The following is a 21,733-nucleotide window of genomic DNA, read 5'->3' as shown; positions in this document are numbered from 1 at the left end:
TAGGAGTAATTTATATATCCGTTAGTAGGGAAATTAATTAATTATGTTACATTGATACAATAGAATACTGTGCAGCTGTTAAAATGAGACTGATCTGTATTCGACAGAAAGAGCTGAGAGATGTATTTTTAGGCTAAAAATAAAATTACAGAATTATTGTGAAGTGTGGATGTGAATTTTTTAATGTTACACATACATATGCATATACATATATATATATATATGCACATATATATGTGCATGTAAATGTATAAAAAATAATTTGGAAGTAGAATCACCTAATGTTTTTTTTTAGGGAGGACAGCAAGAATGAGGGACAGGAAACAGAGGTAAGACTAATGTTTTAGTCTCTATATTTCAGTGTTGTTTGAATCTTTCAGTGAAAATATATCCTGTAAATTTCTATGATTTTTTAAAGTTTTTTTTTTGAGTTTTAACATACTGAGACTAAAGTGCACAAATTATAAGTATATAGCCCAATGAATTTTTAAACGTGTATTACTCATGTAACCACTACCCAGATCAAGATGTAGAATATTTCTGCTCCCTAGAATGCTCCATTGTGGTCCTCCATTGTACCCACCACCACAGATTATTTTATCTGTCCCTGAAATTCATAGAAATAGAATCATACAGCTTATTCTAATTTTGTGTCTGGCTCTTTTAGTTTCATATCATGTCTACTATACTAATCCATGTTATCAGTTCTTTTCTATTGCTTATAGTATCCCACTGTATGAATACACCACAATTTAGTTATCCATTCCTCTGTTGATAGACATTTGAGTTATTTTCAGTTTGGGGCTATTAGGAAGAAAACTGCTATGGCTTGCCTTGTACATGCCTTCTGCGATATTCATGCATTTCTCTTATATACCTAGTACTGGAACTGCTGGGTCGTAGAGGAGGTTTTAGTAGAGTGATTCAAGGTAATTGTAACAATTTACACTTTCATTAGTGTATATGGAAGTTCCAGTTCCAGTTGCTCCATAATCTGGTTACCACTGCATATTGTCAATTCTTTTCATTTTAGCCGTTCTGATGAGTCCATACTGATATTACATTCTGGTTTTATTTTTATTTGCTTGATAACTAATCATATGGAATATCTTTTCATGTACTTATGTCCATGCTGATATTCTGTTTTCTAAAACTCCCACTCAAGATTTTTCTCATTTTGTTTGAGCTGTTTATCTTCATTGTGTTGTTTATCTTTTTCTTACTGATTTGTTGGCATTCTTTAGATATTGTGGCTATGAGATATTTTTTGGATATATATGCTACATCTATGATATATGTATATAAACATGCATATATATATATGCATATATATCACAAATATCTTCTCTTGGTCTATGACTTTCTGGTTCACTCTCTTGATGGTGTACTTCGATAAATAGAATTTCAGAATTTATAAATCTTTTATGGTTCATGGTTTTTTGGGTCTTATTTAAGAAATCGCTGCCTACCCCAAGGGCATGGAATTATTCGTCTATGTTATCTTCTAGAACGTGTCAGCAGACTATGGCCCATGTGGCCTGCCACCTGTTTTTGTAAATAAATTTTTATTGGAACACAACGATTCCAATTCGTTAGTGTACTGTCTATGGTTGCTTTTGTGCTGTAGCAGCAGAGTTGAGTAGTTGCAACGGAGACCATGTGGACCACAAAATTGAAAATATTGAGTATCTTGTACTTTACAGAAAAAATTTACTAACCTCTGTTCTAGAAAATTATTGATTTCCTTTCATATTAGGCCTATAATCCAATTGGAATTAAGTTTTGTAAATGGTATAAAATAGGGTTAAAGTTTGTTACGTATGAATTATCTAACTGCTCCAGCATCAAGTTTTGAAAAAAAATCTCATTACCACAAAATTGCAGTAGCACCTTTGATGTATATCAGGTTACTGTATAGGCATGGGCCTGTTTCTAGACTCTCTCTTCTATTTCACTGTTTGTTTACCTATCACTGCACCAGTACCACACTATCTTAAATATTGTAGGTTTATGCTAAGTCTTGGTATCTGATCTTGTAAATCTTCCAACAATTTCTTCTTCCTGATTTTTTGGCTCTTGCATTTCCGTATAAAGTTTAGAATTGCCTGATAAATTTCCACAGAAAACCTTGCTGGGAATTTGACTGTGACTGCATTGAGTCAATAAATTAATTTTGGGAGAATTGATGTCTTTATAAAACAGAGTCTTCAAATCCATGAACATGGTATATTTATCTATTTGTTTAAGTGTTCTGTGGTTTTCCCTACAATGTTTTGTATTTTTCAGTTTAGCAATCTTGCATGTCTTTCATCAGATTCATTCCTAGATATTAGACCATTTCCAAAGCTATTGTTAATAGTGTTGTATCTAAAATTTTATTGACTAATTGTTTTTGCAAGTGTAATATATAGAAATGCAATAGATTTTTATATATTGAGTTTGTATCTAATGACCTACCTAAATTCATTTATTAATTCTAATAGTGTACATATTTTTTTGAGTTTTTCTATATTGACAACCACGTCACCTGGAATTACATTTTTACTTGCTCCTTTCCAATATTTATACCTCATAATTCTTGTTTTGTACCCTTTTGCACTAATTGGGACCTATGGAACAATAATTAACAGAAATGATGAAAACGAATGTATTTGAATTGTTCCGAGCTCAGGGAGAAAGCACTCAACATTTCACCATTAAATATGTGAGCAATAGACTTTTTATGTATAAACTTAATCATATTAAAGAGGTTCTCTTCTATTCCTAGTTTGTTGAGAGTTTTTATCATGAACTAGTGGTTAATTTAATTGGATGCCTTTTTTTTTTTTTTTTTTTTTTTTTTGTCGGTACGCGGGCCTCTCACTGCCGCGGCCTCTCCCACTGCGGAGCACAGGCTCCGGACGCACAGGCTCAGCGGCCGTGACTCACGGGCCCAGCCGCTCCACGGCATGTGGGATCCTCCCAGACCGGGGCACGAACCCGTGTCCCCTGCATCGGCAGGCGGACTCCCAACCACTGCGCCACCAGGGAAGCCCTGGATGCCTTTTTGTATCTGTTGAGGTAATCATATGGCCTTAATGTTCACTTTTTGTTAAAGAAGTAAATTATATTGATTAACTTTCAAAATTTAAACCATTTAAAAAAATTTTTTTGCCCACACCCCATGGCATGTGGGATCTTAGTTCCCGCGCTAGGGATCAAACCCACGGCCTCCATTGGAAGGCAGAGTCTTAACCACTGGACCGCTGGGGAAGTCCCTATACCATTTTTTATTCCTAGAATAAGAGAATTTGGTCATGACGTAGTACATATATTCTCTGGATCTGATTTTCTAATATTTTATACTAATGTGTGTATCAATTAATAAGAAGTACACTTATGCAGTTTTCTTTTCTTGTAATTTCCTTGTATATTTTTGTATCAGGCTTATGCTGGTCTCATAAAATGAGTTAGGAAGAAGTGCTCTCTCTATATTCCTTAAAAGAGGTTGTACAAGATTGGTATTATTTCTTTCTTTAAATGTTTGGCAGAAATCACCAGTAAAGTCATCTATACTCGAATTTTCTTTGGGATAGATTTTAGTTACAGATTTAATATATTTCTTTCTTTTATTATTTATTTATTTTACCTTATCCATTTTTTCCTTTTTATTTTATTTATTTATTTTATTTTATTTTTTTTGCGGTACACGGGCCTCTCACTGTTGTGGCCTCTCCCGTTGCGGAGCGCAGGCTCTGGATGCGCAGGCTCAGCGGCCATGGCTCACGGGCCCAGCCGCTCCGCGGCATGTGGGATCTTCCCGGACCGGGGCACGAACCCGTGTCCCCTGCATCGGCAGGCGGACTCTCAACCACTGCGCCACCAGGGAAGCCTCCTTTTTATTTTTTAATTGAAGTATAGTTGACATACAATATTATATTAGTTTCAATTGTACAACATACTGATTCAGCATTTATATACATTACAGACTGATCACCACAATAAGTCTAAGTCCATCTGTCACCATACAGAGTTATTACAATAGTATTGACTATATTCCCTATGCTGTACATTTCATCCCTATGATTTACTTATTTTATATCTAGGAGTTTGTACCTCTTATTCCCCTTTACTTGTTTTGCTTAACCCCCTACTCCCCTTCCCTCTGATAACCACCAGTTTGTTCTCTGAATCTATGAGTCTGTTTCATTTCGTTTTATTTATTCACTTGTTTTGTATTTTTTGCAATGTTGTCAGTTTTATTTTTGCATAGGAAAAGCATCATAATGACTAATGAGAAGATTAAAATGGTCTCTGTGAATCATCATCTCTTGCCAGTGGTTATTCAGATTCAGAGTGGAGTATGAGATACTCTCTGCTTAATAATTTGTCAAAAGCAGTGGTTCTCAACCAGGGGCAGTTTTGCCCCTGAGGGGTTGTTTTGTATTTTAGATTCCACATGCAAGTGATAACATAGAGTATATATCTATGGCTGAGTAATATTCTCTTATATATATATAATACATAGATATATAATATATATGTATCTCACATCTTCTTTATCCCTTTGTCTATAGATGGACATTTAGGTTGCTTCCATATTTCCACATTGGCTATTGTAAATAATGCTGCAATGAACATAGGGGTACATATATATTTTTGAATTATATTTTCATTTTCTTCAGATAAATACACAGAGGTGAAATTGCTAGATCATATGATAGTTCTATTTTTAGTTTTTTGAGGAACCTCCATACTGTTTTCCATAGTGGCTGCACCAATTTACATTCCTACCAACGGGGCATGAGGGTTGCCTTTTCTCCACATCTTTGCCAACACTCATTATTTGTTGTCTTTTTGATAATAGCCATTCTGACAGGTGTGAGGTAATATCTCCTTGTGGTTTTGATTTGCTATTCCTTGATAATTATTGATGTTGAGCATGTTTTCATATGTCCATTGGCCATCTGCATGTCTTCCCTGGAAAAATGTCTATTCATGTCCTCTGCCCAATTTTTACTTGTTTTTGTTTGATGTTGAGTTGTGTGAGTTCTTTATACATTTTGGATATTAACCCCTTTTGCAACTATCATCTCCCATTTAGTAGGTTGCCTTCTCATTTTGTTGATGGTTTCCATTTCTGTGCAAAACCTTTTTAGTTTGTTGTAGTTCCATTTGATTATTTTTGCTTTTGTAGCCCTTACCTGAGAAGACAGATCCAAAAAAAATATTCCTAAGACCAATATCAAGAAACCTACTGCCTATATTTTCTTATAAGAATTTTATGGTTTCAGAACGAACATTTAGGTCTTTAATCCATTTTAAATTTATTTTTGTAAATGGTGTAAGAACATGGTCCAGTGTCCTTCTTTCCCATGTAGCCGACCAGTTTTCCCAACACCATTTATTAAAAACAGTCTTTCCCCACTCTATGTTCTTGGCTCCTTTGTTGTAAATTAATTTGCCGTGTAAATGTGGGTTTATTTCTGGGCTCTCTATTCTGTTCCATTCATCTATGTCTGTTTTTGTGCTAGTACCATACTGTTTTGATTACAGTTGTTTTGCAGTATAGCTTGAAATCAGGGAGCATGATACCTCCAGCTTTGTTCTTCTTTCTTAAAATTGGTTTTGCAATTCAAAGTCTTTTGCGGTTTTATACAAATTTTTGAATTATTTGTTCCAGTTCTATGAAAAATGCCATTGGTATTCTGGGATTGCATTAAATCTGTAGGTTGCTTTAGGTAGTATGGTCATTTTAATAATATTAATTCTTCCAATCCATGAGGACAGTATATCTTTCCATTTATTTGTATTGTCTTCAATTTCTTTCATCCACAGTTTTATTGTTTTCAGAGTACAGGTCTTTCCTCCTTGGTTAAATGTATTCCTAGGTATTTTATTCTTTTTTGATGCAATTGCAGTTGTAGATGGGATTGTTTTCTTAATTTCTGTTTCTGGTAGTTTATTATTAGTGTATAGCAGTGCAACAGTTTTCTATATATTAAAATCTTGCATCCTGCAATCTTATTGAATTCATTCATTAGTTCTAATAGTTTTTGGTAGTTTTAGGGTTTTTTTATGTATAGTATCATGTCATCTACAAATAGTGACAGTTTTATTTCTTGCTTTCCAATTTGGACACCTTTTATTTCTTTTTCTTATCAGATTGCTGCGGCTAGGACTTCCAATACTATGTTGACTAAAAGTGATGATATGAGCACCCTTATCTTGTTCCTGATCTTAGAGAAAGAGCTTTCAGCTTTTCACCCTTGAATATTATGTTAGCTGTGGGTTTTTCATATATGGCCTTTATTATGTTGTGGTAAGTTCCCTCTGTACCCACTTTCTGGAGAGTTTTTATCATAAATAAATGTTGAATTTTGTCAAATGTTTTTTATGCATCTATTCAGATGATCATATTATTTTTATCCTTTGTTTTCTTAATGTGATGTATCATGTTGATTGATTTGCAAATAATGAATCAACCTTGCATCTCTGGAATAAATATCATTTGATCATGGTGTATGATCCTTTTAGTGTATTGTTGAATTTCGTTTGTTAATATTTTGTTGAGGATTTTTGCATCTGTGTCCATCAGGGATATTGGTCTGTAATTTTTTTGTAGTATCTTTATCTGGTTTGGGTATCAAGGTAATGCTAGCCTTGTAGAATGAATTTGGAAGCATTCATTTCTCTTCAATTTTTTTAGTAGTTTGAGAAGGATGGGTATTTACTCTTCTTTAAATCTTTGGTGGAATTCACCTGTGAAGTTGTCTGGTCCTGGACTTTTTTTTTTGTTGGGAGTTGTTTGATTACTGATTCATTACTAGTGAACAGTCTACTCAAATTTTATATTTTTTCCTGACTCATTCTTAGAAGAGTGTATGCTTCTAGGCATTTATCCGTTTCTCCTATGTTGTCCAATTTGTTGGTGTATAATTGTTCATAGTAATGTCTTATAATCTTTTTTATTTCTGAGGTCTAAGTTGTACTTCTCTCTTCTTTCTGATTTTATTTATTTGAATTCTGTGTCTGTCTCTCTCTCTCTCCTTGAATGAGTCTGGCTAAAGGTTTATCACTTTTGTTTATATTTTCAAAGAATCGGCCCTTAGTTTCATTGATTGTTTCTATTGTATTCAATCTCTAATTTATTTATTTCAACTCTGATCTTTATTATTGTCTTCCTTCTACAATACTAACTTTGGGGTTTGTTTATTCTTCTTTGCTAGTTCCTTTGGGTGTAAATTTAGTTTGTTTATTTGAGATTTTTCTTGTTTCCTGAGGTAGGCCTGTATTGCTATAAATTTCCCTCTTAAAACTGCTTTTGCTGTGTCCCATTGATTTTGGAACACTGTGTTTCCATTTTCATTTGTCTTAAGGAATTTTTTGATTTCCTCTTTGATTTCTTCATTGACTCATTGGTTGCTTAGAAGCATGTTGGTTAGCATCCAAGTATTTGTGTTTTTTTCTTAGTTTTCTTCTTGTAATTGATTTCTAGTCTCATAGTGTTATGGTCAGAAAAGATGCTTGATATAATTTCAGTCATCCTAAATTTACTGAGACTTGTTTTGTGGTCTAACATGTGATCTATCCTGGAGAATGTTCAAGGTGCTCTTGAGAAGAATGTGTAGTCTGCTGTTTGGGGGTGGAAAGTTCTACATATATCTGTTAAGTACATCTGGTCTAATATGTCATTTAAGGTCAATGTTTCCTTATTGATTTTCTGTCTGGATGATCTGTCCACTGATGTAAGTGTGGTGTTTAGGTCCCCTACTATTACTGCATTACAGTCAACTTTTCCTTTTATGTCTGTTAATATTTGCTTTATGTGTTTAGGGGCTCCTATTTTGGGTGCATAGGCAGTTACAAGTGTTATGTCACCTTGTTGGATTGATCCCTTTGTCATTATGTAATACCCTTCTTTGTCTCTTTTTACCGTCTGGGTTTTAAAGATTATTTTGTCTGATATAAGTATTGCTACCCCAACTTTCTTCTCATTTCCATTTGCATGGAATATCTTTTTTCATCCCTTCACTTTCAGTCTGTGTCTTTACATCTAAAGTAAGTCTCTTGTAGGCAGCATATATATGGGTCTTCTTTTTTTTTCTTTAATCCATTCAGTCACCCATGTCTTTTTTTTTTTTTTTTTTTTTTTATGGTATGTGTGGCTCTCACTGTTGTAGCCTCTCCCATTGTGGAGCACAGGCTCTGGACATGCAGGCTCAGCGGCCGTGGCTCACGGGCCTAGCCACTCCACGGCATGTGGGAGCTTCCCGGACCGGGGCACAAACCCGTGTCCCCTGCATCGGCAGGCAGACTCTCAACCACTGCGCCACCAGGGAAGCCCCACCTGTGTCTTTTTATTGGAGAATTTATTTACATTTTAAGTAAATATTGTTAGGTATGTACTTATTACCATTTTGTTACTTGTATTCTGGTCGTTTATGTAGTTTTTCTCTGTTCCTTCCTTCTTTTTTTGCTCTCTTCCCTCATGGTTTGATGACTGTCTGTAGTGTTATGTCTGGATTCCTTTCTTTATTTTTTATGTAACTGTTATAGGTTTTTGGTTTGTGGTTACCATGAGGTTCATATATAAAAACCAATGTATATTTCAGTCTATTTTAATTTGATGGTCACTTAAGTTTGAATGCTTCTAAAAATGCTACATTTTTTACTCCCCCCTTCCAATGTTTTATGTTTTGGATGTCATATTTTACACCTTTTTATTTTTTGTATTGCTTAACTAATTATTTTATTTTTTAATTTATTTATTTTACTTTATTTCTTTGGCTGCCTTGATCTCAGTTGCGGCACGTGGGATTGTCGTAGTGGCATGTGGGATCTTCTGCCACAGCGCTCAGGCTCTTTGTTGCAGTGCGCAGGCTTCTCTCTAGTTGTGGTGCTTGGGCTTCTCTCTAGTTGTGGCATGTGGGTTTTCTCTCTCTGGTTGTGGCGTGCAGGCTCCAGGGCTCATGGACTCTGTAGTTTGCGGCACATGGGCTCCCTTGTTGAGGCGCACGAGCTCAGTAGCTGCTGCGCATGGGCTTAGTTGCCCCGTGGCATCTTAGTTCCCCGACCAGGGATGGAACTTGCCTTGGAAGGCGGATTCCTTACCACTGGACCACCAGGGAAGTCCCTAATTATTTTAGATAGATGATTTTACTACTTTTGTCTTTTAACCTTCATACTAGCTTTATCAGTGGTTGATCCGCTATCGTTACTATGTGTTTGCTTTTACTAATAATACTTTTCTTTCATAATTTTCTTGTTTCTAGTTTTGGCCTTTTCTTTTCTATTTAAAGAAGTCCCTTTAACATTTCTTGTAAGGCTGGTTTAATGGCGATGAACTCCTTCAGCTTTTACTTGTATGGAAAACTCTTTATCTCTCCTTTTATGCTGAATAATAACCTTGCTGGGTATGGTAGTCTTGTTTGTACATTTTTACACCTAACGTTGTCTCAGAGGTCTCTTAAACTATCTTATTTTTGTTTGCTTGTTTTAGTGCTTTTTTCTTTTTGCTGGTCTAATTGGGCGATTTCTACTACCTTGTCTTCCAGATTGCTGATCTGTTCATCTGTATCCTCTAATATGCTATTAATTCCCTTTAGTGTATTTTTCATTTACATTTTTGTATTATTCAGTTCTGCTGGTTCTTTTTTATATTTTCTATCTTTGTTGAAGGTCTCATTGATTTCATCCATTCTTCTCTCAAGTTTGGTGAACATTTTTATGACTATTACTTTATAGTCTCTGGTAAATTCCTTATCTCCATTTTGTTTAGTTTTATTTCTGGGGTTTTGTCTTATTCTTTCATTTGGAGGTATTACTTTGTCTCCTATTTTGCCTAACTTTCTGTGTTTGTTTCTTTATTAGGTATATCAGTTACATCTCCTGGTCTTGAAAGAACAGCCTATGTAGAAAGTGTTTTGTGGAGCCCAATAGTGCAATCCCCCTGGTCACCAGCGCCTCCAGGAGTATTCCCTCTGTGGGCTGTGTGCACTCTCCTGTTGTGGTTGGGCCCTGATTGTTGCAGACACACTGGTGAGGGGGGCTATCCCCTGGTATACTGGCTGTGTGGCCTGGCTGTGACTTCTGTAGTCATGCTGGTGTACAGGGCTGCCCCCCAGAGTGGGAGCTGCTTTGGAGGGGTGCCAGTGCCAGCCAGGGTACCCACTAAGTGGGGCGAGGTGGGAGCCACTTTGGAGGGGCTGGCCAGTGGCTGGCAGGCTTGGTAGATGGGTCCTCAGGGGAATGCCAGGGCAGGACATATGGCATTAGCTAGGTTGATGGAGAGTGACAGAAATGGTGCCTGCCAGCCCTGGGCCAGCTAGGTAGAAAGAGAGCTAAAAATAAAAGATGGTGCCCATCAGCACTTCCATCCCCAGAGAAAGTTCCACCAGATACCTGCCTCTCCAGCATATGCCCTAAAATTAGCCAGTGAATCTCCTTGTGTGACCCAGGTACTTTTCAAGCTTCTGCCTCTGTGCTGGGTATCAGAGTGAGTGAGTCTGTGCATGAGCTCTTCAGGAGTAGAGTCTTGCTTTCCCAAAGCCCGCCAGCTCTCCTGGTGAGCCTTGCTGGTTTTCAAAGCTGAATGTTATGGGGGCTCATCTTCCTGGTGCAGATTTTCTGGGTCGTGGCGACCCACATGGTGCTCAGACCCCATACTCCTCCAGGGGAACCTCTGTGGTTGTAATATCTTTCCCATGTGTGGGTCACAGCACTTGGGGTGTGGGTTCTGACTAGACCATGTCTCTGCCCCTTCTACCTGTCTTGATGTGGCCTTTTCTTTCTCTCCTTAGTTGTAGAAAATCCATTCTGCAGGTCATCAGGTTATTCTCAGAGATAGTTGTTCTATATGTAGTTGTTGTTTTGTTGTGTCCATGGGAGGAGGTGAGCTCAGAATCTCCCTACTCTGCCATCTTGATCTGGACCCCTCTGGATTTAATATATTTAACAACTATTCAGATTAAAAAATTTTTTTCTTGTGTCAATTTAGATAACTTGTGATCTTAAAGAAAATCATCGGTTTTATTTAGTTTGTTAAATTTATTTATATAAAACTAGGTATCATAACCCTATATTATCTTTTTATGTCTGTAGGATCTGCAGTGATATCTCCCTTTCATTTTGATATTAGTAGTGTATACTTTCTTTTTCTTGATTGGTCTTTCTAAGAGTTTATCAAGTTTATAGATATTATGACAGAAAAAATTTTTGATTCTGTTGATTTTTGTCTATGTATGTGAGCTTACTCTTTTTTCAATTTATGTTTTCACTTTTATTAATTTCCTTCTATTTTTTATTCTTTTTCTAACTTCTTGAGATGGTAACTTAGAAGTTGATTTTTCATTTTTTTCCAATATATGCATTGAAAGTCATTTTTCTCCTAAGCACTGTGAATCAACAGGTCCAATCAGGAGAGAGAAATCACACAGTAATTTCAACAGAAAGATTTTAATATAAGGAATTATTAACCATACCAGGGGATGGCAGTAATGAGTGATTGGTTAGCAAGAATTAAAGAGGATTCAAAAGAATATAGGAATAGTAGATACAGGGAAAAGCTAGTACACCCCAGAGCTGAGATAGCACACCAAGGAAGAGGCCCACTGAGGCCTGAGATCCAGACCTTTCTTTAGAAGGCACAGCGTGGCTCACTAGATGGCAGAAAGGTTACTGTGGTGCCATCCTGCTTCAATATGCTGGAAATCCACCCTCTGAAACTCGCTGGAAATCCACCTTGTGGGGTGCCAGGGAAGACTCTTCACAGGGAGATATCTCACTGGAGGCCCTTTGCTACAAAAGTGCCTGAGGGATATGCCAGGGGAAGCCGCTGGCTGCTAGGTGCTGCTGGCCACTGTGCACTGCAGAAGTCTAGTGTAGGGGGAAATAATGCATCCTGGAGAAGCTTGCACAGCAGGCACCCCAGAACCAGGAAGCAAAAACTTTTCCCTGCTGCAATGTATTTACAGTGCCCTCTAATGGCAAAGTACCAGTTGGCAAGGGGAAATATTTAAAGGACCCAAACCCATTTTCACAAAGCAGCCTAATAGGTGGAACTTAGAACTGAAAGGCAGTAAGTAATAACCAGCACACACCATTTTAGCCATATCCCATAAAGTTTAGTGTGTTTTATTTTCAATATCTAATTTTCATCGTGCTTTCCTGACTGCTGGGTTATTTAGAAGAATGTTGGTTAACTTCTAAACGTTATCAAATTTTCTAGTTATCTATTAATTGATTTCTAGTTTTATTCCACCATAGCCTGAGAACATACCCTATGTGATTTTAATTTTTTGAAGTTTTTTCAGACTTGTTGTATGTATACCATATAGTGCATTTTGGTAAATATTTTGTGAGCACTTGAGAAGAATGTGTATTCTCCAGTTGCTTAGTGTAGTGTCCTACATATATATATATGTAGTGTCGTACATATATAGTGTCCTATATATATATATATATATATCAGGTAGGTTAAATTTTTTAATAATTTTGTTCAAAGAGTCTATATACCTTAGTTTTCTTTTTTTAGTCAACACACCAGAAATAGGTGTATTAAACTAAGTTTGGGGTTATGTCTATTTCTCCTTTTTTGTATTATTACCTTGTTTGAAACTATGTTATTTTGGATGTAAAAACTCAGGATTGCTGTGTATTCATGTTGAATTGACCCTTTTATCTTAGGAAATGCCACCCTTTATCTCTAGTATACTTCTTGCCTTAAAGTTTACCTTATCTGTTACTAACATTTCCACACAAGCTTCCTTTACTTTATAGTTTGTATGATATTTATTTCCATTACTTTGGTTTCAATCTGTGTACTTATATTTAAAGTGTAACAGCACACACTTGAGTTGTTTTTTTAAATCCAGTCTGGAAATCTTTGCCTTTTAATTGAAGGGTTTAGTCCATTTGTACTTCATATAATTAGTCATATAACTGACTTGCTTATGTTTTTAATTTCTCTCATCTGTTCTTTCTTTTTTCCTTCTTTCCTATTTTTTAGGATTAATTATTTTATTATTCTGTATTACTTCCTTACTAGTTCTTCTTAAATACTATCACGGTCAAGATGCAGGCATAGCTTACAGATTTGCTTTCTCAGTGCATATAAGAGTTGTTTATACTATACTGTAGTCCATTAAATGTGAAATAGCATTGTCTTTTTAAAAAAATGTACATACTTTAATTAAATAATACTTTACTGCTAAAAAATATTAACCATCACCTGAGCTTTCAGAAAGTCATAATCTTTTTGCTGGTGGAGGGTCTTGCCTCAGTGTTGATGCTGCTGACTGATCAGGGTGGTGGTTGCTGAAGGTTGGGGTGGCTATGGCAATTTCTTAAACCAAGACAGAAACAAAGTCTGCTGCATCAGTAAGCTCTTGCTTTCACAAACATTTCTCTGTAGCATGCAATGCTGTTCGATAGCATTGTACCCCCAGTAGGACTTCTTTCAAAATTAGAGTCAGTCCTCTCAAACTCTGCCACTGCATCTTCATAGCATCTTCACCAGGAGTAGATTCCATCTCTAGAAACCACTTTGCTCATCCTTAAGAAGCCACTCCTCATCCGTTAAAGATTTATCATGAGATTGCATCAATTCACTCACATCTTCAGGCTCCATGTCTAATGCTAGTTCTCTTGCTATTTCCACCACATTTGCAGTTACTTCCTCTATTGAAGTCTTGAACCCTCGAAGTCATCCATGAGGATTGGAATCAACTTCTTTCAACTCCTGTTAATGTTGATATTTTGACCTCTTACCATGAACCCTTAATGTTCTTAATGGCATCTAGAATGGTGAATCCTTTCCAGAAGGTTTTCAGTTTACTTTGTCCAGATCCATCCTAGGAATCACTATCTATGGCATCTATAGCCTTACAAAATGTATTTCTTTAAGAATAAGACGTGAAAGTTGAAATGACTCCTTGATCAATGGGCTGAAGTATGGATGTTGCATTAGCAGGCATGAAAACAATAAGCAGTAATATTTTGAAAGGAACCTTTTTTTCTGAGCAGTAGGTCTTAACAGTAGGCTTAAAATATTCAGTAAACCATGTTGTCAACAGATGTACTGCTGTCCAGGCTTTCTTGTTCCATTTATAGAGCACAGGCAGAGAAGATTTAGCATAATTTTAAGGAGCCTAGGATTTTCAGAATGATAAATGAGCATTGGCTTCAGCTTAAAGTCACCAGCTGCGTTAGCATGTGATGAGGGAGTCAGCCTGTCCTTTGAAGCTTTGAAGCCAGGCATTGACTTTTCCTCTCTAGCTACGAAGGTCCTAGATGGCATCTTCTTCCAATATAAGGCTACTTTGTCTGCATTGAAAATCTATTATTTAGTGTAGCCATGTTCAATATTGATCTTAGCTAGATCTTCTGGATAACTTACTGCAGTTTCTACATCAGCACTGGCTGCTTCACCTTGCACCGATATGTTATGGACACGGCTTCTTTCTTGAAACCTCATGAACCAACCTCTGCTACCTTCAGACTTTTCTTCTGCAGCTTCCTCATCTCTCCCAGCCTACATAGAATTGAAGAGAGTTGGGTTCTTGCTCTGGATTAGGCTTCAACTGAAGAGAATGTTGTAGCTGGTTTAATCTTCTATGCAGACCGCTCAAGCTTTCGTCATATCAGCAATAAGGCTGTTTTGCTGTCCTATCATTCATGTGTTCACTGGAGTAGCACTCTTAATTTCCTTCCAGAACTTCCCTTTGCATTTGCAACTTGGTTAACTGTTTGATGTAAGAGGCCTAGCTTTGGGCCTATCTCAGCTCTCTATGGGCCTTCCTCACTTAGCTTAATAATTTCCAGCTTTTGATTTTAAGTGAGAGACATATGACTCTTCCTTTAACTTGAACACTTATAGGACATTGTAGGGTTATTAATTGGCCTAAGTTTAAGATTGTTGTGTCTTTGGGAACAGGGAGGCCTGAGGAGAGGGAGAAAGATGGGGGAAACACAGGTCAGTGGAGCAGGCAAAACATACACATTTATTGATTAATTTTGCTCTCTTACATGGATGCAGTTCAAGGTGCCCCCCAAAATTACAATAGTAAATAAAAGATCACTGATTAGAGATCACTGATTATAAAACACCATGACAGATATACAAATAATGGAAATGTTTGAAATATTTGAAGAATTTCCAAAGTGTGACAGAGAGAAATGAAGTGAGCAAATGCTATTAGAGAAACAGCACTAAGAGACTTGCTCAGTGCAGGGTTGCCACAACCAGCAATTTGTAAAAAAAAATGCAGTATCTATAAAGTAAAATAAAGTGAAGCACAGTAAAATGAGGTATGCCTGTATATTACACTTCCGTGATTCCCAGAATTGTGCCTGTGTCCCTTTAAAGCCAGTCTTTCCCCATTCACCAATTGAAAAACATTTGAGTTATTCCCACTTTTTTTTTTACATCTTTATTGGAGTATAATTGCTTTACAATGGTGTGTTAGTTTCTGCTTTATAACAAAGTGAATCAGTTATACATATACATATGTTCCCATATCTCTTCCCTCTTGCGTCTCCCTCCCTCCCACCCTCCCTATCCCACCCTCCAGGCAGTCACGAGCTGATCTCCCTGTGCTATGCGGCTGCTTCCCACTAGCTATCTATTTTATGTTTGGTAGTGTATATATGTCCATGCCTCTGTCTCGCTTTGTCACAGCTTACCCTTCCCCCTCCCCATATCCTCAAGTCCATTTTCTAGTAGGTCTGTGTCTTTATTCCTGTCTTACCCCTAGGTTCTTCATGACATTTTTTTTCCTTAAATTCCATATATATGTGTTATTTGTCTTTCTCTTTCTGACTTACTTCACTCTGTATGACAGACACTAGGTCTATCCACCTAACTACAAATAACTCAATTTCATTTCTTTTTATGGCTGAGTAATATTCCATTATATATATGTGCCACATCTTCTTTATCCATTCATCCGATGATGGAAACTTAGGTTGTTTCCATCTCCGGGCTCTTGGAAATAGAGCTGCAATGAACATTTTGGTACATGACTCTTTTTGAATTATGGTTTTCTCAGGGTATATGACCAGTAGTGGGATTGCTGGGTCATAAGGTAGTTCTATTTGTAGTTTTTTAAGGAACCTCCATACTGTTCTCTATAGTGGCTGTACCAATTCACACTCCCACCAGCAGTGCAAGAGTGTTCCCTTTTCTCCACACCCTCTCCAGCATTTATTGTTTCTAGATTTTTTGATGATGGCCATTCTGACTGGTGTGAGACGGTATCTCATTGTAGTTTTGATTTGCATTTCTCTAATGATTAATGATGTTGAACATTCTTTCACGTGTTTGTTGGCAGTCTGTATATCTTCTTTCGAGAAGTGTCTATTTAGGTCTTCTGCCTATTTTTGGATTGGGTTGTTTGTTTTTTTGTTATTGAGCTGCATGAGCTGCTTATAAATTTTGGAGATTAATCCTTTGTCAGTTGCTTCATTTGCAAATATTTTCTCCCACTCTGAGGGTTGTCTTTTGGTCTTGTTTATGGTTTCCTTTGCTGTGCAAAAGCGTTGAAGTTTCATTAGGTCCCATTTGTTTATTTTTCTTTTATTTCCATTTCTCTAGGAGGTGGGTCAAAAAGGATCTTGCTGTGATTTATGTCATAGAGTGTTCTGCCTATGTTTTCCTCTAAGAGTTTGATAGTTTCTGGCCTTACATTTAGGTCTTTAATCCATTTTGAGCTTATTTTTGTGTATGGTTTTAGGGAGTGATCTAATCTCATACTTTTACATGTACCTGTCCAGTTTTCCCAGCACCACTTATTGAAGAGGCTGTCCTTTCTCCACTGTACATTCCTGCCTCCTTTATCAAAGATAAGGTGACCATATGTACATGGCTTTATCTCTGGGCTTTCTATCCTGTTCCATTGATCTATATTTCTGTTTTTGTGCCTGTACCATACTGTCTTGATGACTGTAGATTTGTAGTATAGTCTGAAGTCAGGGAGCCTGATTCCTCCAGCTCCTTTTTTCGTTCTCAAGATTGCTTTGGCTATTCGGGGTCTTTTGTGTTTCCATACAAATTGCAAAATTTTTTGTTCTACTTCTGTGAAAAATGGCAGTGGTGGTTTGGTAGGGATTGCATTGAATCTATAGATTGCTTTGGGTAGTAGAGTCATTTTGACAATGTTGATTCTTCCAATCCAAGAACATGGTATATCTCTCCATCTATTTGTATCATCTTTAATTTCTTTCATCAGTGTCTTATAATTTTCTGCATACAGGTCTTTTGTCTCCTTAGGTAGGTTTATTCCTAGATATTTTATTCTTTTTGTTGCAATGGTAAATGGGAGTGTTTTCTTGATTTCACTTTCAGATTTTTCATCATTAGTGTATAGGAATGCCAGAGATTTCTGTGCATTAATTTTGTATCCTGCTACTTTACCAAATTAATTGATTAACTCTAGTAGTTTTCTGGTAGCATCTTTACGATTCTCTATGTATAGTATCATGTGATCTGCAAACAGTGACAGCTTTACTTCTTCTTTTCCCATTTGCATTCCTTTTATTTCCTTTTCTTCTCTGATTGCTGTGGCTAAAACTTCCAAAACTATGTTGAATAAGAGTGGTGAGAGTGGGCAACCTTGTCTTGTTCCTTATCTTAGTGGAAATGTTTTCAGTTTTTCAGTATTGAGGACGATGTTGGCTGTGGGTTTGTCATTTATGGCCTTTATTGTGTTGAGGAAAGTTCCCTCTGTGCCTACTTTCTGGAGGCTTTTTATCATAAATGGGTGTTGAATTTTGTCAAAAGCTTTCTCTGCATCTATTGAGATGATCATATGGTTTTTCTCCTTCAATTTGTTAATATGGTTTATCACATTGATTGATTTGTGTACATTGAAGAATCCTTGCATTCCTGGAATAAACCCCACTTGATCATGTTGTATGATCCTTTAATGTGCTGTTGGATTCTGTTTGCTAGTATTTTGTTAAGGATTTTTGCATCTATGTTCATCAGTGATATTGACCTGTAGTTTTCTTTCTTTGTGACATCCTTTTCTGGTTTTGGTATCAAGGTGATGGTGGCCTCGTAGAATGAATTTGGGAGTGTTCCTCCCTCTGCTATATTTTGGAAGAGTTTGAGAAGAATTGGTGTTAGGTCTTCTCTAAATGTTTGATAGAATTCACCTGTGAAGCCATCTGGTCCTGGGCTTTTGTTTGTTGGAAGATTTTTAATCACAGTTTCAATTTCAGTGCTTGTGATTGGTCTGTTCATATTTTCTATTTCTTCCTGATTCAGTCTTGGCAGGTTGTGCATTTCTAAGAATTTGTCCATTTCTTCCAGGTTGTCCATTTTATTGGTATAGAGTTGCTTGTAGTAATCTCTCATGATCTTTTGTCTTTCTGCAGTGTCAGTTGTTACTTCTCCTTTTTCATTTCTAAATCTATTGGTTTGAGTCTTCTCCCTTTTTTTCTTGATGAGTCTGGCTAATGGTTTATCAATTTTGTTTATCTTCTCAAAGAACCAGCTTTTAGTTTTATTGATCTTTGCTATCATTTCCTTCATTTCTTTTTCATTTATTTCTGATCTGATCTTTATGATTTCTTCCCTTCTGCTAACTTTGGGATTTTTTTGTTCTTCTTTCTCTAATTGCTTTAGGTGCAAGGTTAGGTTGTTTATTCGAGATGTTTCCTGTTTCTTAATGTAGGATTGTATTGCTATAAACTTCCCTCTTAGAACTGCTTTTGCTTCATCCCATAGGTTTTGGGTCGTCGTGTCTCCATTGTCATTTGTTTCTAGGTGTTTTTTGATTTCCTCTTTGATTTCTTCAGTGATCACTTCGTTATTAAGTAGTGTATTGTTTAGCCTCCACGTGTTTGTATTTTTTACAGATCTTTTCCTGTTTTTGATATCTAGTCTCATAGCATTGTGGTCAGAAAAGATACTTGATACAATTTCAATTTTCTTAAATTTTCCAAAGCTTGATTTGTGACCCAAGATATGATATATCCTGGAGAAGGTTCCATGAGCACTTGAGAAAAATGTGTATTCTGTTGTTTTTGGATGGAATGTCCTATAAATATCAATTAAGTCCATCTTGTTTAATGTATCATTTAAAGCTTGTGTTTCCTTATTTATTTTCATTTTGGGCGAACTGTCTATTGGTGAAAGTGGGGTGTTAAAGTCCCCTACTATGATTGTGTTACTGTCGATTTCCCCTTTTATGGCTGTTAGTATTTGCCTTATGTATTGAGGTGCTCCTATGGTGGGTGCATAAATCTTTACAATTGTTATATCATCTTCTTGGATGGATCCCTTGATCATTATATAGTGTCCTTCTTTGTCTCTTATAGTACTTTTTATTTTAAAGTCTGTTTTGTCTGATATGAGAATTGCTACTCCAGCTTTGTTTTGGTTTCCATTTGCATGCAGTATCTTTTTCCATCCCCTCACTTTCAGTCTGTATGTATCCCTAGGTCTGAAGTGGGTCTCTTGTAGACAGCATATATATGGGTCTTGTTTTTGTATCCATTCAGCCAGTCTGTGTCTTTTGGTGGGAGCATTTAATCCATTTCCATTTAAGGTAATTATCGATATGTATGTTCCTATTCCCATTTTCTTAATTGTTTTGGGTTTGTTATTGTAGGTCTTTTCCTTCTCTTGTGTTTCTTGCCTAGAGAAGATCCTTTAGCATTTGTTGTAAAGCTGGTTTGGTGGTGCTGAACTCTCTCAGCTTTTGCTTGTCTGTAAAGATTTTAATTTCTCCATCAAATCTGAATGAGATCCTTGCTGGGTAGAGTAATCTTGGTTGTAGATTTTTCTCCTTCATCACTTTAAATATGTCCTGCCAGTCCCTTCTGCCTTGCAGAGTTTCTGCTGAAAGATCAGCTGTTAACCTTATGGGGATTCCCTTGTGTGTTATTTGTTGTTTTTCCCTTGCTGCTTTAAATATGTTTTCTTTGTATTTAATTTTTGACAGTTTGATTAATATGTGTCTTGGCATGTTTCTCCTTGGATTTATCCTGTATGGGACTCTCTGTGCTTCCTGGACTTGATCAACTATTTCCTTTCCCATATTAGGGAAGTTTTCAACTATAATCTCTTCAAATATTTTCTCAGTCCCTTTCTTTTTCTCTTATTCTTCTGGAACCCCTATAATTCGAATGTTGGTTTGTTTAGTGTTGTCCCAGAGGTCTCTGAGACTGTCCTCAGTTCTTTTCATTCTTTTTTCTTTATTCTGCTCTGCAGTAGTTATTTCCAATATTTTATCTTCCCAGTCACTTATCCATTCTTCTGCCTCAGTTATTCTGCTCTTGATCCCATCTAGAGTATTTTTAATTTCATTTCTTGTGTTGTTCATCATTGCTTGTTTCATCTTCAGTTCTTCTAGGTCCTTGTTAAATGTTTCTTGCATTTTCTCTATTCTATTTCCACGATTTTGGATCATCTTTACTATCATTATTCTGAATTCTTTTTCAGGTAGACTGCCTATTTCCTCTTCATTTGTTAGGTCTGGTGGGGTTTTATCTTGCTCCTTCATCTGCTGTGTGTTTTTCTGTCTTCTCATTTTGTTTATCTTACTGTGTTTGGGGTCTCCTTTTTGTAGGTTGCAGGTTGGCTTCTTGGTGACGGCAGCAGCAGCCTTAGCATCTCATGCCCGTCTCTAGGGTCTGCACTGTTAGCCGCGGCTTGCGGCCATCTCTGGAGCTTCTTTAAGCAGCGCTCTTAATCCCCTCTCCTCACGCACCAGGAAACAAAGAGGGAAGAAAAAGTCTCTTGCCTCTTCAGCTTGTCCAGACTTTTCCCCAGACTCCCTCCTGGCTAGCCGTCGTGCACTAACCCCCTGCAGGCTGTGTTCACACCGCCAACCCCAGTCCTCTCCCTGCACTCCGACCGAAGCCCGGGCCTCAGCTCCACACCCCACCCGCCCCGGCAGGTGAGCAGACAAGCCTCTCGGGCTAGTGAGTGCCGGTCAACACTGATCCTCTGTGCGGGAATCTCTCCGCTTCGCCCTCCGCACCCCTGCTGCTGTGCTCTCCTCCACGGCACCAAAGCTTTCCCCCTTCGCCACCCTCAGTCTCTGCCCGCGAAGGGGCTTCTAGTGTGTGGAAACCTTTCCTCCTTCACAGCTCCCTCCCACGGGTGCAGGTCCCGTCCCTATTCTTTTGTCTCTGTTTATTCTTTTTTCTTTTGCCCTACACAGGTACGTGGAGAGTTTCTTGCCTTTTGAGAGGTCTGAGGTCTTCTTCCAGCGTTCAGTAGGTGTTCTGTAGGAGTTGTTCCACGTGTAGATGTATTTCTGATGTATCTGTGGGGAGGAAGGTGATCTCTGCGTCTTACTCGTATGCCATCTTCCCCCTCTCCCTATTCCCATTTTTTGACTATTAGTAGTAATGCATTTAACTTGCTACCAGTTTTTGGCAATTTTGAATAGATTTGCTAGGAACATTCAATACAGGTTTTTGTGTGAATGTATGCTTTCCTTTTTACTTGGTAATTACCTAGGAGTTGGATTGCTGTGTCATATGATCAGTAAACAGTTAATTGATAACTAAGAAACTGAAAACTCATTTCCAAAGTAGTCATACAGTTTTTAAATTCCTACCAATAATGTATAAAAATTTAACATCTTCATCAGCCCTGGGTGTTTTCAGGTTTTTTGGTCATTTTAATAGGTGTGTAGTGGTACCTCGTTGTGATTTTAATTTGCATTTTTCTAAAAATTACTGATGTAAATTATCTTTTTATGTGCTTATTTATCATCTATAAGTTGCTTTGTTTTGT

The 21,733-nt window shown here is 37.1% G+C and overlaps 1 protein-coding gene across 3 annotated transcripts in view; it reads left to right on the top strand.

The window, feature by feature from the left end:
* Positions 1-21,733, top strand: part of TEX9 (testis expressed 9) — a 216,143-nt gene that overhangs the window by 14,696 nt on the left and 179,714 nt on the right. For all 3 annotated transcript variants that reach the window (XM_060005921.1, XM_060005922.1, XM_069540484.1), the window contains one exon: positions 296-329. In XM_060005921.1, the coding sequence (XP_059861904.1) occupies positions 296-329 (34 nt within the window). The remainder of the gene's footprint in view (positions 1-295; positions 330-21,733) is intronic.

The sequence above is a fragment of the Delphinus delphis genome, chromosome 2 (assembly GCF_949987515.2).
Source record: "Delphinus delphis chromosome 2, mDelDel1.2, whole genome shotgun sequence".
Lineage (NCBI taxonomy): Eukaryota > Metazoa > Chordata > Mammalia > Artiodactyla > Delphinidae > Delphinus > Delphinus delphis.
This window is presented reverse-complemented; position numbering and strand designations above follow the sequence as displayed.